We start from the raw sequence: 18,393 nt of genomic DNA, 5'->3' as shown, positions 1-18,393 counted from the left end.
GGTCTGAAATCTGATGTTGTTTTCCTTCAGGACCTTCCATGTTTCTGCGTATTCCTTCCGTCTGGCAAGGATCCCTGGTGTGTAATCGTGGTCTAAACTGATTTTACAGTTGTTCCACATAAAGCTTTTCTTTTGCTATGCCAGTTTAAGCACTTCTTTCGTTCTGTAATTGAGAAATCTGGCTAAAATCGATCTGAGCTGGGCGTCTGCCAGGGATTGTGGTGCCCTTTTTATCAGTAGGTCTTTTGCGTCTGGTCTTTTAAGGTTCTCTCTAAGCAGCTTCTCCACGAAGGGAATCACCAATCCAGGTTTACCTTCAGCTCCTTCGGGAACTCCATGGATCGATCCTCACTTTTTCCCTTCTTGGTGTATTCGCTTCCACTGGAGCTGCTCTTGTAGCTTCAGCATTTCTCCCATCACTTCCTCTGTGCTTTGCAGCCTCTCCTCAGTCCCTACAATCCTCGCTTCGGCTTCATCTAACCTGAAATTAGTTTTTCCCATTTTTCCTTTAATATCTTCCAGCTGTTTGTTGTTATCTTGTCGGAAATCACGTATCTCTCTAAGATTCAAAGTCAGATTCACCCATTCTTCCACATTATCTCCATCCTGGCTGGCCATGGGGGAGCTAGGCCCCTCGACTTGCTGCGTCTTTTTATATTTATCAGCCTTCTGAGTGGACTTTTTATTCTTGTACTTAGGATCCATCCTTGCCCCTTTTATTGATATAGTATAGTTACACAATACTAAATATTTGTCTAATTTCCACTTTAGGGCAGTTTACGTTCTTTTTTGTCGAGAGACCTTTTCCTATGCTGCCATTCTCTTGGTGACCCAGAAGTCCTTGTTTTTCCCACTTCCATCAGGGAAAAAACTCGGCGGTATCTACACCAGGACCACTAGTCTTGTTGCCTATTTTTAATGTTGCATGGATCTACAGTAACTATCATTTCATTCTTGAACCTTTAACTATTTGCTTTCAGGATACTCAGGTCTCTTTGTTCATCACAATCCCCAACCTACAGCCAATGTTATTGTCTGGTGAATTACAAATCATCCACAATATTCATTGTTGAGATAATACTTTAGTGGTTTCTTTGGGCCCTTTATTTTGTGGGATTAAATATTGTTTTTAAAGAAACAAGATAATAAATTATGCACTGAAAACTGTAGCTGTCTCAGAATTTTATTTTATATTCACAAATGAACTCTGCAAAGTGTGAAATGCAATAGATCCAACCAGTCAGAATCAATATTTCCCCATTTAAAATTTATTGTTAACAGTTATTATTCATGACCAAATTGTTCTTATGCACATCAACTTTCTTCAACTTGTATGCATGTGCAAATAAAAAGATTAAACAAAGATGTTAATGGAATATTTTATTCTCTGAACAGAAAACCACCTGTACATATTACACAAGAGCATGAACCGCTTTCCTTTAGTTCGTGGAGTCATCAGAGCAGTCAGCAAAACATGAACAAGTCAGCAGATGGAGACAACGTTTATACCTCAAAGGTGGACAAGAAATCTACTACTATTTTCTTCAGCTTGCCTTCTGTTTCGTTACTGATGTGCCCTTCAGCCCTTTAATAAAAAAAACAGTACTTCAGAAACTATTCTCAAAGAACTGCAAAGTAGTCCAAAAATAATTGAACCAACAAAGCACAATTAAAAATCAGCACCATTTGTAATCAAGGAGTGTGTTAAAAGTCAACTCACAAATCACTGTCCTAATAGGCAAATTTCATACATAAAAAGCAGTACAGATTTGTAAATTTAAGTCCAGTACATGAAAAAAGATTAAGTTTTTTCTGTAAGGGGAGAGGGTTGTTGAGAAATCTGTTGCAGTGATACACTCACCTGATTGTTGCCAAGACATCTTGGTGCTGACTTCTCACATGGGCTAAGAAAGCTGGTTCAAACTTTGTGATCTTGCTGGGTTCCATTTTATCCAGGTGACCCCTGACTCCAGCATAAATAACTGCAACCTGTTCCTCGATAGCCATGGGAACTGGATGGAAAACACAAAAATTACTGCATAATCTGGCACACATGCTCCAACTGAACCCCCAACATCTCCATAACATTTATGAACTGCAGTAGGACTGCACTGTTAGACCACAAGATATAGGAGCAGAAGTAGGCCATTCAGCCCATTGAGTCTGCTCCGCCATTCAATCATGGGCTGATCCAATTCTTCCAGTCATCCCCACTCCCCTGCCTTCTCCCGATACCCTTTGATGCCCAGGCTAATCAAGAATCTCTCTATCTCTGCCTTAAATACACCCGACAACTTGGTCTCCTTAGCCACTCGTGGCAACAAATTCCAGATTTTCACCCTTTGACTAAATTAATTTCTCTGCATCTTAGTTCTAAATGGACATCCTTCGATCCTGAAGTTGTGCCCTCTTGTCCTAGGATCTCCTACCATGGGAAATAACTTTGCCACATCTAATCTGCTCAGGCCTTTTAACATTCAGAATGTTTCTATAAGATCCCCCCTCATTCTCCAGAACTCCAGGGAATACAGCCCAAGAGCTGACAGACGTCCCTCATACAGTAACCCTTTCACTCCTGGAATCATTACAATCATTGTTATTACAAACAGCATTGGTGCTTGAGTTTTCATTGATGGCAGTATCTGTAGAGGGAAACTAATGGTTGATTTTTCAGGTCGAGACCCTGCTTTACATCTAAGTGCAGAGCTGGCAGAAGTTGGAGAGGGGCAAGGTATACCTTCTGTCACTGCACCTTGTATCAATATAAATGGCAAAATGACTTAGCAGTATGGTGAAAAAAAAGTGACCAGAAGGCAATTTCAGGCTTCTCTGAATCACAACCCAGGGATAAGACTCACTCACCGTACTGCCCTTGTTTGAGCAGCTCTGTCAAACGAACACCGCGGTTCAGCAGCTGTTGAGTAGCAGCGTCTAAATCAGAACCAAACTGGGCAAAAGCTGCCACTTCACGGAATTGGGCCAACTCCAGCTTCATGGTACCAGCCACCTGTGATCAGTGAAGATCAAGAGTTAGAAGGTAATGCACACTCCTTCAATATTTGGGATATTTGAAAGTGAAGGTAGATCAGGAGCTGAGCAGCAGCTGGAACAAGAGGTAACTCTGACTAGGTGTCACAATGATTAATGTTGACAGTGGCTCCACAACATCCTGCTCTGTTTGGAACACTGCCCATCACAACAGCAGGGTGGAGATGCGAGACTACAGATGCTCAAATCTGAAGCAAAACACAAACTGCAGGAGGAATAAGCAAGGCATTGCCGCCTAACCGAGTTCCTCCAAAAATGTGTTTTTAGCATCAGATTGGCCTACTGGGGAAAAAAAAAGTTAGCCCAGATGGATCTAAATCATACTGAATGATATGTAAACTCCTGGTAGGGACCGGACAGTGAGATTTAATTGTCCCTCTTCTTCCCCTATCAAAGTAGATGAGTTCCCCTGCCAAATCTAGTAGCCCACTTAAAAAGTCTGTCAAATGTCTGACCTGAACACTTTTGATAGGGACTGCTTAGACCTGTAAGATGAAAATATAAAAACTTTCTATTGGAATTAATGTTCTGCCTCATTACTTTGATGTTCTTATTTAGTTCCAAAGTTTAAAAGACTCAATTCTCCCATATAGCAAAAGTGCCCAATAAATTCAGTCTAAATATCTATTAAAATAAAATGTATTGAATTGAAGTGATAAAAGATCAAATTCCCAGCAGCAATGTCAATTCTTTTAGTTAATTACCAAGCAGTAATCAAAAGGATGCAGATAAGAACAACCCAATGAATACCTGTTTCATGGCTTTGGTCTGGGCAGCAGATCCTACACGGGATACAGACAGACCCACATTAATGGCTGGGCGGATGCCCTTGTAGAACAGTTCAGTTTCCAAGAAGATCTACAAAGTATGCAAGTACATAGATCAAGATCTAATACTACATGAGCGTGATTCCAGTCATAGAAATAAGGCTGTACATGAAATCTAGTGTTGCAATGATATTGTTTACAAATCCAATGCAAAACTATTGAATACATCACTTAATTATTCAATGAAAATGACCATCGATCAATACTAGTCATTAGTCTTTAAGAAAGTGTATTCAGAGGGCTTATCTTATAACCAATTGACCATAAATGATTATCTCCATGAGAGCCCTCATTCCTGAAATGGTGGGGGGGTGGTTAAAATCAGGTATTGCCATAAATACATTTACCATTCATTTCCCTTCCCTGCAAACATTAGTACTTCAAAAATTCACTTTTCAATTTGATTTTCAAAACAAATACAGGACAATTTTCACTTCTACAACCCACCTGACCATCCGTAATGGAGATGACATTGGTTGGAATGTAAGCAGACACATCACCAGCCTGAGTCTCAATTACTGGAAGAGCTGTAAGGGAGCCACCACCAAAGTTATCGTTCATCTTGGCTGCTCTCTCCAGCAGACGGGAGTGCAGATAGAATACATCACCAGGATAGGCCTCCCGCCCTGGGGGACGACGCAGAAGCAAGGACATCTGGCGGTAGGCAACAGCCTGCAAAAAGGTTGAAAGTGAGATACTGGCAATGGTTGTTACAAGTTTCAGTTGTTTATGGTGTGCAATAAATTCCATGGATCCTTTCATTTTAAATACTTAATTAAATGTTATTCACAAATAGCACAGACTATTGCAGGAGGAAAGGAGTCAAGTTACAATCAACTTTAGTAACTTCCTCTGAAGGCATGGCTCTGCAGGCGGGTAGATCCAAGGCCGATGCTTTTTTGCTGATGGCGGGGGGGGGGGGAATGTTGCTTTGCTGCTGCTTATGCATGAGAGAGGGAAGTTGGGGGGGCTTCGGAGGTTCTAACATCTAATTGTCATTCATTCTTTGGGGCACTCCTCTGTTTTCGTGAATGTTTGTGAAGAAAAAGATTTTCAGGATGTATATTGTATACATTTCTCTGACATTAAATGTACCTATTGAACATATGAACTACCCTTAAGCATAGACTATCGTGCTTAGAACCAAGTTACTGCTAATCATCATGGGCATGCTATATTAATGCTGGATTGTAGACATGCAGCTTGCCCACAGTACATGTTCAGTTAACACAAATGACTCATTTCACTATATGTTTCAACATACATATGATATAAACAAAACTGAATTTGCTCATTTTTAGTATACATTCCACAACAAAATAGCTATTCTGTCTTCACTTTCAAAACATTCCATTTCTAAAAGATTATAAAAACCAAATCTCAAGAAATAGGTATGTAATCAAGTTTTCTCCTGTTCAGTGCTAAAAGAATACTGCACATTGCTTCAGTGACTTTGGGCAAACTACATTTTCTCTGGTTTGAAGATCCAACAAAAATCTTGAAAATCAGAGCACTTCAGCCTATAAAACTCCAATTGGCAAGGTGGCAGCACAGACCAATGGCGACATCCTGCAGACAGCTCACAAAACTACTATACTTGATACGCTGCTTCTTCTAAAAACACTTCTTCTGATCTACCATCAGTTGCAGCCTGTAAATTCCTCTTATGAGCCAACTAAATGACCTGGCATTTCTGCAATCTCCTGGGGAACTTGGTGTGGATGAGAGTGGAGTGCAGCTATGGCAGCAGTCCCCAACCACCGGGCCGCAAAACACGAACTACCAGGCCGCAAGGAAACGATACGAGTCAGTTGCACCTTTCCTCATTCCCTGTCACGCACTGTTGAACTTTAACACAGGGTTGCCAAATGTCCCGTATTTGCCAGGACATCCCGTATACTGGGCTAAATTGGTTTGTCCCGCATTTCCCCCGCTAAGGTAGAGCGTTCCTATGAAACCTTTCGTGCCGAAATGGCGTGAAGCGAAGAAGCAATTACCGTTAATTTATATGGAAAAAATTTTTGAGCGTTCCCAGACCCAAAAAATAACCTAACAAATCACACCAAATAACACATAAAACTGAAAATAAATAACACTAACATATAGTAAAAGCAGGAATGATATAATAAATACACAGCCTATATAAAGTAGAAATAATGTATGTATAGTATAGTTGGGAACAGTAAGGCAAAACCGATTAGCGGGGGGGGGGGGGGGAATCAGCAAGTACGTGCATGCGCACACAGGTGCCCGTACAAGGCTTCTTGGTCACGGTAGTCTTTCCTGGGGTAAAGTGTCCCGGGATTTGACTGCTACTTTTGTCCCTTATTTGGGTGTGAGAAAGTTGGCAACCCTAACTGTAAAGACATGTTGAGGTGAGTTTAACCTTACTTGAACAACCCACCACCACCCGGTCGGCCAGTCCGCAAGAATATTGTCAATATTAAACCGGTCCGCGGTTCAAAAAAGGTTGGGGACCCCTGAGCTACGGCATAGCTGCATCAATTCTTAATGGCGGAACAAGAACCTGTCATCAGCTCCATGACTTTGCTTGGATTAAACTGTCGACCGATACTAGATGTGTTGTTGCCTATGTTTAGCCAGTCCCTTCGTGCTGCTGCTGGAATGTGGACAATCCAGCAATCCTGGGTCCCATGCAGCCAGGTCCAGAAGCAGCTGCTGCCCTGCAGCCATCAGATTACTGGACAGGCTTCACTTGTCTCAGCACTGAATGTGCTCCACAGCTGTGGATTCACTTTTGGTGACTGCAGTTCATTTGCCTTGTGTTCTTGTTTACACTTCTGCACAATTTGATCAGGGTGCTTCAGCAGTGAACTGACTCTGCAGCTGTGGCCTGCGACCATCAGGCTCCTGGACCAGCTTTACTCGCCTTAACAGCTCAGTGGCTGCGGACTCACTTTCTGTGGCGAATGTTGTTTGTTTACTTCCCTTTTACACACTGGGCATTTGATGGTTTTGTTGTGTGGGTTGTTTCTTTCTTTTGTTGTTGCCTTCAAGAAGACGAATCTTAAGGTTGTATACCGTATACACGCTTTGATAATAAAATGTACTTTGAAATTAGAACTCCCAAGAAAATGGTTCCAGGTATCAATATTTAGAAGCCAAGCAAAGCAAAAGGTACATCCAGCTGGTGTAGCAATAAAATACCTCAGCCTGTTCTCTCAACCTTGGGAGTGAGGAGTCTTAGGAAAAATTCTGCCCAAGTTACTTCATCCTCTCCCAGGGTACTACAATAGTTACAAATGGTAACACCCACAGAAACTAACAGCTGTTGGCCTAAGACCAGGAACCTAAACTAATGGCTGGAGCTCATCTGCTGGAAAAAGCACTGACCTGTTTAGACAAGTCATCATAGATGATTAGGGCATGCTTGCCGTTGTCTCTGAAGTACTCTCCCATTGAGCAGCCAGAATATGGAGCCAGATACTGAAGTGGAGCAGCATCAGAGGCTGTGGCAGACACCACGATGGTATACTTCATTGCATCTGGAAAACAAGTCAAACAAGTAGAATACACAGCAACTTCAACTATAGTGATAAAAGATGTTATGTTGTTTCCCTGCTTGATCACTTACTACCACTTTCCATTGGATTTTGAGAATACCTAGTGACAACTATCCAATTAAAATTGAGTCAAACCACTTTTGAGAATGCTCTGCCACTCATATTCATGCCCTATTTAAGCTTGGCCTCAACTTCGCTTTACTGTCAGGTTCACCATTACCCACCTGCCATCCTCCAACACATCAATAACTTAGCCCCGGCGGCTCTATGGGGTACAGAACTCTCCCAGAAGATATTCCTTCATATCCCATCCAAACCAGTCACCCGTATTTTGAACTTTACACTTAGCTCTAAATTTCCCCACGAGGGAAAACATTATATTTATTTATTTATTTGGAGATACAGAGCAGAACAGGCCCTTCCTGCTAATGAGACATGCCATCCAGCCTTCCACCCATTTAACACCAGCCTAATCACAGGACAATTTCCAATGACCACCTTAACCTAGTAGTCAGCGAGTCTTTGAACTGTGGGAGGAAATCAAAACATCTGGAGAATATCTAAGGGATCACAGAAAGAACGTACAAACTCCTTACAGATGGCGTCAGAACTGAACTCCAACGCACTGAGCTGTAATAGCATTGCACTAACCACTATGCTACCATGGCACCCTCATTTTATGCTCACCACATCACATTCCCTTGGAGTCTTATACATTTGATTAAGATCACCCTTCATTCTCTTGAATGTCAAAGGGCACATGCCCGACCTTTTTAATCTTTCCTTGTTAAAAAACACTTTTCATTGTAGGATTTATGCTTGCAAAACTGAATTGCTTCTAAAGTCACTATAGCATCCCCTCCCCCTTAAAGGTTATTTAAAGTATGGTCTTGTCAGCACCCTGAAAAGTAGAACATCCCTACTTACCCTGCAATTAAGGTCAACTAACTATGCTGGAAAAGTAGAAGAAACATAGAAAACCTACAGCACAATACAGGCCCTTTGGCGCACAAAATTGTGCCGAACGTGTCCTTACCTGAGAAATTACCTCAGGTTACCCACAGCCCTCTAATTTTCTGAGCTCCATATACCTGTCCAGGAGTCTCTTAAAAGACCCTATCATATATGCCTCCACCATCGTCACCGGTAGCCCATTCCACACACTCAGCACTCTCTGCATTAAAAAAAAACTCACCCCTGATACCTCCTCTGTACCTACTTCCAAGCACCTTAAAACTTTGCCCTCATGCTAGACATTTCGGCCCTGGGAAAAAGCCTCTGGCTATCCATACGATCAATGCCTTTCATCATCTTACACACCTCTATCGGGTCACGTCTCATCCTCTGTCGCTCCAAGGAGAAAAGGCCAAGTTCACTCAACCTATTCTCATAAGGCATGCTTCCCAATCCAGGGAACATCCTTATAAATCTCCTCTGCACCCTTTCTATGGTTTCCACATCCTTCCTGAAGTGAGTTGAGCAGAACTGAGCACAGTACTCCAAGTATGGTCTGACCGGGGTCCTATATAGCTGCAACATCACCTCTTGGCTCCTAAACTCAATCCCACAATTGATGAAAGCCAATGCACCGTATGCTTTCTTAACCACAGAGTCAACCTGCGCAACAGCCTTGAGTGTCCTATGGACTCGGACCCCAAGATCCCTCTGATCCTCCACACTGCCAGAGTATTACCATTAATACTATCTTCTGTCATCAAATTTAACCTACCAAAATGAACCATCTTACTCTTATCTGGGTTGAACTCCGTCTGCCACTTCTTAGCCCAGTTTTGCATCCTATTGATGTCCTGCTGTAACCTCTGACAGCCCTCCACACTATCCACAACACCTCCAATCTAAATCAACAAATTTACTAACCCATCTCTCCACTTCTTCATCCAGGTCATTTATAAAAATCACAAACAGTAGGGGTCCCTGAACAGATCCCCGAGGCCCACCACTGGTGACCAACCTCCATGCAGAATATGACCTGTCTACAACCACTCTTTGCCTTCTGTGGGCAAGCCAGTTCTGAATCCACAAAGCAATTTCCCTTTGGATGCCATACCTCCTTACTTTCTCAATAAGCCTTGCATGGGGTACCTTGTCAAATGCCTTGCTGAAACCCACATACACTACATCTACTGCTCTACCATCAATGTGTTTAGTCATTCTCAAAAAATTTAATCAGGTTCGTAAGGCATGACCTGCCTGTTACAAAGCCATGCTGACTATTCCCAATTATATTATGCCTCTCCAAATGTTCATAAGTCCTGCCTCTCAGGATCTTCCCCATCAACTTACCAACCCCTCAAGTAAGACTCACTGGTCTATAATGTCCTGGGTTATCTCTACTCCCTTTCTTGAGTAATGGAACAACATCCACAACCCTCCAATCCTCCGGAACCTCTTTGCATTGATGGAGCAAGGATAATCTCCAGAAGCTCAGCGATCTCCTCCCCTGCCTCCCACAATAGCCTGGGGTACATCTCATCCGGTTCCGGTGACTTATCCAACCTGATGCTCTCCAAAAGCTCCTGCACATCCTTTCTTTAGACCTACATGCTCAAGCTTTTCAGTCCGCTGCAAGTCATCCCTACAATCGCTAATATCGTTTTCTGTAGTGAATACTGAAGCAAAGTATTCATTAAGTACCTCTGCTAACTCCTCCAGTTCCATACACACTTTTCCACTGTCACACTTGATTAGTCCTATTCTCTTACGTCTTATCCTCTTGCTCTTCACATCCTTGTAGAATGCCTTGGGGTTTTCCTTAATTCTGCCCACCAAGGCCTTCTCATGGCCCCTTCTGGCTCTCCTAATTTCTTTCGAGCTCCTTCCTGCCAGCCTTATAATCTTCTAGCTCTCTATCATTACCTAACTTTTTGAACTTTTCGTAAGCTCTTCTTTTCTTCTTGACTAGATTTACAACAGCCTTTGTACACCACAGTTCCTGTGCTCTACCATCCTTTCCCTGACTCATTGGAACGTACCTATGCAGAACTCCACACAAATATCCCCTGAACATTTGCCACATTTCTTCCGTAGATTTCCCTGAGAACATCCGTTTCCAATTTATGCTTCCAAGTTGCTGCCTGATAGTCTCCTATTTCCCCTTACTCCAATTGAATGCTTTCCTAACTTGTCTGGTCCTATCCCTCTCCAATGCTATGGTAAAGGTGATAGAATTGTGATCACTATCTCTAAAATGCTCTCCTACTGAGAGACCTGACACCTGACCAGATTCATTTCCCAATACCAGATCAAGTACAGCCTCTCCTCTTGTAGGCTTATCTACATATTGTTGTCAAGAAACATTCCTGAACACACCTAACAAATTCTACCCCATCTGAACCCCTTGCTCTAGGGACACGCCAATCGATATTTGGGAAATTAAAATCTCCCACGACAACCCTGTTATTATTACACCCTTCCAAAATCTGTCTCCTTATCTGCTTCTCGATGTCCCTGTTACTATTGGGTGGTCTATAAAAAAACACCCAGTAGAGTTATTGACCCCTTCCTGTTCCTAATTTTCACCCAGAGACTCCGTAGACAATCCCTCCATATCTTCCTCCTTTTCTACAGCTGTGACACTAACTCTGATCAACAGTGCCACGCCCCCACCTCTTTTGCCTCCCTCCCTGTCCTTTCTGAAACATCTAAACCCTGGCACTCAAAATAACCACTCCTGCCCCTGAGCCATCCAAGTCTCTGTAATTGCCACAACATCATGGCTCCAAGTACTGATCCACGCTCTAAGCTCATCCACTTTGTTCATAAGGCCAGGCAGCATCTCTAGGAAGAGGTACAGTTGACGTTTCAGGCCGAAACCCTTCATCCTGACGAAGGGTCTCTGCCCGAAACATCTGCTGCGTTCACCAGCAACTTTGATGTGTGTTGCTTGAATTTCCAGCATCTGCAGAATTCCTCGTGTTTACACTTTGTTCATAATACTCCTTGCTTTAAAATAGACACATCTCAAACCATTGGTCTAAGTGCATCCCTTCTCGATCACCTGCCTATCCTCTCTCGCACTCTCTCCAAGCTTTCTCTATTTGTAAGTACAACACTTTCTAGTGCTCGAAGCTCAATATCAAACCAGTGACTGGAAGAAGCAGACTTTCACTACACAACCAGCTGGTGGTGCAATGGCATCAGCACCAGACTCCCAGTTTGAATCCAAGTTGGGCCACCCCTCCAGTACGCTTTCCATCCATGTCCGGTTGAGCATCAAGCTAGCCACTCAGCCTCGTAGAAAAAAAAGTTCGAGTCAGGAACATTCATATCGTGACCCGGTTAATCCGAAAGGAGACCAATTCTGACACCACGCGCCAGGCAAGAATGGCTGACTGTCTGGTGCGACACGCTAAAAAAAGCTATACAACCAACACCCTGTCCCTAACCCCATAAAATTAAAGATAGACAATACACTGTTCACTCCACTGAAAGACTTAAGGCAATAATCTCAAATCCTCAGGTGGAAAATAACCTCTCATGTACTCTCAGCTTGTACAGCTCAAACTTATTAACTTTCACAGATTCTTTGGGCTAAAATAGCAAAGCCAAGGAGGGATTTAATATATAGGCAAAGCAGCATTGTTGAGTTACAGCACCCACAATAGATGCAGAGTACTCTATCCATAGAGTCTGCATGGCCAAGTGGAAATTGACAGAGGTGGGACCACAGGTAACCTTCATTAATGGTGGGAACTATGCATTACTGCTACCACAAAGCTGGGCTGGGCAGCCCTTAAATAATTGACTGCTGATTTTCTAGTCTGAATACCTCACTGGATTCCTGGCATAGATGGAAACTTAGCATGAATCAAAGAAATAAATGAATTTTCTGACCTAATAGCTGGAATTTTGTTTACTTATTGAGATACAGCACAGTGTAGGCCTTTCTGGCCCTAAAAGTCGGGCCACTCAGCAACTCCCCGATTTAACCCTAACCTAATCACACAACGATTTGCTATAACCAATTAACCTACCAAATGATACGTCTTCAGACTGTGGAAGGTAACCAGAGCATCCAAAAGAAATCCACACAGTCACGGGGAGAGTGTACAAGCTCCTTACAGGCAGCGGCAGGAATTGAACCCGGGATATTGGTACTGTTGTGCTAACCAGCAAACCACCGTGTCACGCCAGGAACATGCATCCTGGTTAGACAGGCAGCAGCAGATACAGAAACAATCCAGATTGATTGCAAGTCTTAAAAATTCAATGCTGATATTACAGCATTCAGAAAAATCTGGCAGGTGGAGGCTCTATCCAGGAGGTTAATTTGCTTGTTCTGTGTAACTCTAGACACTGAAGAAAATCTGTATGGCATCAGCTATAATGAGAAAAAGTGGTAAACCTGTGGGGATCAGAGCACACATCTCATTTAGACTTCAGATAAATATTGATTTGATAAATATTGGTTTTGTAAATATCAGGGCTAATTCACCAATTCCAGCTCCAAGGAGAAATATTATCATAATCTCCAAGACTTTAATACAGAAATTGGATGAGATAATTCACAGCTAAATTGCTTTAAGTTATCTTGGCAAAAGAACCTACCAGCATCAGTCAATCTCTTGACAAGCTGAGCCACAGTGGATCTCTTCTGACCAATAGCAACATAAATGCAGTACAGTTTCTTCTTCTCATCAGTGCCATCATTGAATCTCTTTTGGTTGATGATGGTGTCAATAGCAATACCAGTTTTGCTAAAAAAGCAAATCAAATACATTAGTCACAACAAAATTGTGAACATCTGAGCTATAAAATGCAAAAGGACTTGAAGTTATTTCACTGTTAGTCTTTCTCAAATAGGAAATACTATCACGCCATCTTTATATTTACAAGCTAGAAAGACAAAAGAAAAAGAGGAAGCAGAAGACAGGTGACTACGCATGAACAGCTGGTTACTCTCCAGTCTGATACAAGTGATAAGTTCAAATGAGCGCTGCCCAAACGGGGTCACAAGAACAGCTTTTCACATGGTGGCAGAGTGCCATCAGAACCACTATCGGCAGGAAACAGGAAAAGTGTGCAAGCTCTCTACTGGAGCAACAACTAGACAGCTACAGAGCTCTCACCTCTCATGGTTTTTGGATGTAACCTATAAAACCATAAATCTAAAATTAACAAGTCAGCCACTGATCACAAAGCCGCAGCTCAAGTCCTAGTCCAGACCCTTGCGCACAAAGATTATTCACAATCCAATGAAGTACAAGACTATTACACAGCTGGAGCTACTGTCTTTTCAAAAGTCTTCAATTCAGCCAGATCCATCATTTCAAGTTAATGCCCTAGATCCCATAGCACTAATTTTAACGGTGACATGACTAACATATTTAGAAATATGGAGTAAATAAGTCATTATCATATTGTTGTTTGGAGAACCTACAGGCTGCCATGTTTCTTATATTGCAACAGTGACTACACTTCAAGATAATCTTTGACTACAGAGTACTTTGGTGAAGTGCTGATAGGGATAGTATCAATGCAGATCTTTGCGTTTGAATACAATATTTGGTCCTTACCCAGTCTGTCTATCACCAATGATAAGCTCACGCTGACCACGGCCAATGGGCACCAGACTATCGACAGCCTTAATACCAGTCTGCATGGGCTCACGCACAGAGATCCTGGGGATAATACCAGGAGCTTTCAATCCCACACGCCTACGTTGCTTAGCTCCAAGTGCACCCTGTTTCAGAAAAACAAATAGCAAGATTTGAACATTCAAGCTTCTACAGCAAAAACAAATCAAACAGAGTATGTTTTGAACACTCCAACAAGTTCTGCTTTTCCAACTCCGATGCTTTTATTCTTTTGGAAAACAGATTTCAATACCGGAATGCACAAAAAACTGCTACATTTACAGGGCAGCTTGTTCATCAAACAAGAAGGGCTTACAGTACCAAATCAAAATATTGTAAGCACAAGTTCTAAGTCAGAGACTTACAAAGGTATCCTAACATTGAAGTAACCGCTCCAAGGCCATTGGAAAAATGGAGCTCAAATAGCTCATTTATAGCACAAATGCCAGAACTGACCAGACGATTGAATATCCTGTTTCTATGCTCATAGAAGTAACATAAATCAGCAAAAAACAATTAAATAGCAAAAATGAAGACAAAGCATGTAGTCTTTAATTACAATAAAGGCAGTACTATTAACAGATGAGTTCAAGGAATTAGAAGTAACCTTAATAGATATCATATCATGGTATTTTTAGAAAGCTCTTTACCTTTCCATCAATGGCATTTCCCAGGGCATCAACAACACGTCCAAGTAGTTCCTCTCCTACTGGAACATCCACAATGGCACCAGTTCTCTTTACAATGTCACCTTCCTTAATCAGCTTGTCATTGCCAAACACTACAACACCAACATTGTCAGGTTCCAAATTCAAAGACATTCCCTAAAATGAAAACACAAAATCAGGAAAAAAAAACAGTACAAACTCTTGACTCATTTGTATGGCTTGGAGTCCATTACAGAATGCACTGGAAGTAGTTTGAAACACTCCTCAACCTGATTAAGGCAAAATGCATGAGGAACACCACAAACCATAAGCACAAATCCTCCCCACCCAAAAAAGCCTCTTTTGATGATGTACTTTCTGCACCGCTAGATCAAGTACCATTTCTCAACTCAGTTCAAAAGTGAGATTACGGAAGCCAAGCCAAATCTCACCTCTGTTCAACACCCATTCACGTGCTTGTCATAGCAACAAAAACCTGGCTGGATTATACGGCCCAGGTGCTGAAGCAACTGTGCTACGAGCACAATCCTGACTTTAATCAGCTAATTCAGCATCTTCAGGGAATCAAACGGGAACTTATGGCATAAGGATATACAAAATGGAAGGGGACCACATCAGTTACATAAAAGGATTAATATTTTCATCCAAAATATCAGGTCATTTAAATGAAGACAAAATAAAGGTACCATTCCCCTAATGTTTTCGTGAACCAGAGGAATTCAACATGAAACACTTGTTTAATTTTGAGATCTACTTCTTTATAGATTAGAGGGATAATTTTGGTTACACTTCTCCGTGATGGAATAAAATTCACAACAATTTAAAATTTCCAAATAAATGCAAAGCTGAATTCAAGGATGCAAGTAAGTATGGTTTTCTTCCAGTCCATCTCATTATTCAGTTACCTTCAGACCAGAGGAGAATTCCACCATTTCTTCAGCCTGCACATTTCGCAGACCGTACACACGAGCGATGCCATCACCAATTGAGAGCACACGACCAGTCTCTTCCAGGTCGGCAGAGGTATCAGCTCCTAGAATACGCTCCTCCAAGATGGAAGAAACCTCTGCGGTACCTAATGAAAAGTAAAAAGGGTGTAAAATCAAAATTATGAGGAATGGGAATAAGCAACTATGAAACAGTTCCTACTGCATAAAATGTTAAAGTTTTAAGGCAAGAAAGATATAGTGAACCAGTTGCTTAATGGAGGCAGGCCAGAGCCATTGTCAGTGACTAAGAAAGGTTGGGTGATGCTCTTTTATGCACAGGGTTACTCAGTCATACAAAAGCAACATATTAACTAAATGCAAGATACCTCAGAGCTCTGAAATACAGATCCATCTAGGCATTCTAGTGCATGATACACAGAAGTCTGGTGTACAAACTACAGACAATGCAAGTAAAGATTTACAAACAAACCTCACCATAAGCTCTAATCTAACCAAAGGAAGGATAATTTAAAAAAGTACATTAGTATAATTAGACAGCATTAAGAAATTACATGAACTACGGACACACCAATGCACAGCTCAGTGCAGCCCAAACCTGGAATTAATTCAGTTTGTGCCTGGCCAAACCAGAAAGCAATTTCTCAGCCAATTCTCATTAACCCAAAAATGTATTTCACATTTGATCAAGTTAACCAACATATATGAACAATAGCCAAAAAGCCAACTAGAAATATCAAAAAAGAAAATGCTTGTTCCTGACACTACCTGGCTTCTTTCATATTCACCTCTAAACACCTGAATGTGATTGAAAACATATTTAACAAAGACTGACCAGTCTTTTGAAGGCATGTCCTTGAAGTGTGAAGATTTTTAGTGGCTACAAATCCTGCAGGAAAGACATGTCTTGCCACCTGAAAAGAACAAGACTTAAAATAAATCAATTCTGCCCAAATATTTAGAGACTGATACATTCTGCAAAAGCGCAGAAGCAAATCTCAAACTGGATTAGCTACAGTATTTCTAATGTGTTGCTTTTATATTCAAAATGTAAATTGCCTCACTTATAATTGTTGGTAAATTTAAGCTTTGAACTTTGGCATCAATCATGATTATGTTGGTACCAAAGACACCAAGGTCATTCCATACTTCTTAAAATAAACCAACTCATTTTAAAATTCATGACAGCATCACTGGGTTTGAGTATCCACCCTTCAGCAGAAGAGAAGTGACTGAGTTTTTTATACAACTTGTACATCCAATAACAAGACAAATATTACTTAACACAGTAATGTTATTTGTTTTATAAACTGAGATACAAAAGTTTAATGGATTATTCCAATTCCAGATCCATTAGGACAGACAGCTAATAACAACCTACTCTGACCTTCAGGAGCTTTAGAAGCAGCCATCATTGAGAAATTACACATTTTATTCAAAATATATACTACATGTTTGTAGGAAATTGCCATACGGTTAATAGATATGAAACATCAGATCGTTGTCCCATTACAACATTTTCTTCAATTGAATGTGCAAACAATAGCTGACTAACCAGTGTAGTTTTGTACAGTTAGATATTAACCAGCAGGAGGTACAGCATTTTGCATCATTGGAATATTTTTATCTAGTTAGGTCAAATTCAATGTTCACAACAAAATCAGTGAATGCAATAAAATTCATGGGTGTGTGCGTATATTAATTTTAAAACCCTAAAGAAACAGATTACAAACTATAAAGATATGTAGACCGAACATTCATATTGCAAAGCAATGAAGGTTTGACCGAGAAGGAGAAAAGGAGGACCTGACCTTCAGCAGGGCGAGGCCTACGAACATCCCTCAGACTATTAGAAATCTAAACACGCTTAATTAGCACAACTGCAAAGACCACGTCCTCATACAGTGGTGCAAACCCAATGAAAGGGAGGACTCGAGGATGGGATCCACAGCCACCGCCAGCCCACTGTCTGCACGAAGCCACCACAGGCCCTGTGCAAAATGGCCGCCTAGGTACAGCTCCCTTCACCCGTCCTTCCCCGCACCCGCGACTCGGCACTCGGGACACTTACCTGAGATCGCTGCCTAGCGAGAGACCGCGCGAGTGCGGCTGTCAGGCGGGCCGACAACATGATCGGATTCGGGTGTCGGAGCGGTGCGACGGTGTACTACTCGGGACGTGCCTCCTCCGCCGAGTGGCTCTGCAAATGGCCACCCTGCCGCTCCCGGCTGCTGAAGGAAGAGGTCAGCGGTACAGAGCGAGGCCCCGCCTGCCGCCCCGGAAGCAGAAGGCGCTCGCTGCGGACTCCAGGTGGAGAGGGATCAATGAACTTTGGACCCGAGAATCGACAGCCATCCCAGCGAAGATTGCAGATGCTGCAAGTGACGGGAAAAATAATATGAAAGTACAACGTTCTTGCTCCAGTTCCGTTGTTTCTGTTCCTTATGACATCCCATGTGACTGTGAGAGCTCACCCCGCCGGGCTGCAGCGTGTCTTACTGGGTCTATTAAAGACGTAGCTGTTTCCATTCGTGACTCTCCAGAGGTAGATAATAGGTCCCCGCAAGGATTTCTATTATCTCTGCCATTACATTCAGTGTCCATCCAAATAACTAACAACCCGGTGGAGCAACTCACTGGGTTGAGCAGAATCAGGGGGGTGGGGTGGAAGAGTTGTCGATGTTTGGGAGTGATGCATGGCCACGAACTAAAACGTCGACATTCCTTTCCTCCCACAGATGTTGTTCGACCCACTGACTCAAGAAAGCAACGTTCATCACCAA

General features: G+C 42.1%; 1 protein-coding gene across 1 annotated transcript; it reads right to left on the bottom strand.

Moving 5' to 3' along the window:
• Positions 1-1,367: 1,367 nt before the first annotated feature.
• atp5fa1 (ATP synthase F1 subunit alpha) lies at positions 1,368-17,851 on the bottom strand. Its single transcript, XM_063046992.1, has 12 exons — positions 17,682-17,851; positions 16,446-16,524; positions 15,569-15,738; positions 14,646-14,819; positions 13,936-14,102; positions 12,968-13,116; positions 7,230-7,381; positions 4,323-4,547; positions 3,799-3,906; positions 2,863-3,007; positions 1,862-2,012; positions 1,368-1,585 (listed from the first exon to the last, which is right to left on the bottom strand). The coding sequence occupies exons 1-12, from the start codon at positions 17,739-17,741 to the stop codon at positions 1,504-1,506; spliced, it is 1,662 nt and encodes a 553-aa protein (XP_062903062.1). The 5' UTR covers positions 17,742-17,851; the 3' UTR covers positions 1,368-1,503.
• Positions 17,852-18,393: the final 542 nt, after the last annotated feature.

This window comes from Mobula hypostoma, chromosome 4 (assembly GCF_963921235.1).
Source record: "Mobula hypostoma chromosome 4, sMobHyp1.1, whole genome shotgun sequence".
Classification (NCBI taxonomy): Eukaryota; Metazoa; Chordata; class Chondrichthyes; order Myliobatiformes; family Myliobatidae; genus Mobula; species Mobula hypostoma.
The sequence above is the reverse complement of the archived record's forward strand: the minus strand, read 5'-3'. Positions and strand labels throughout refer to the sequence as shown.

Excerpts from the sequence above, each read along its gene's own strand:
- atp5fa1 (XM_063046992.1), bottom strand. The coding sequence starts at position 17,741 with ATGTTGTCGGCCCGCCTGACAGCCGCACTCGCGCGGTCTCTCGCTAGG. Across the intron at positions 7,382-12,967 it reads CAAGAGATTGACTGATGCTG|ATGCAATGAAGTATACCATC; the intron begins GTAGGTTCTTTT and ends CTTGTTTTCCAG. Across the intron at positions 1,586-1,861 it reads GATGTCTTGGCAACAATCAG|GGCTGAAGGGCACATCAGTA; the intron begins GTGAGTGTATCA and ends TTTTTATTAAAG.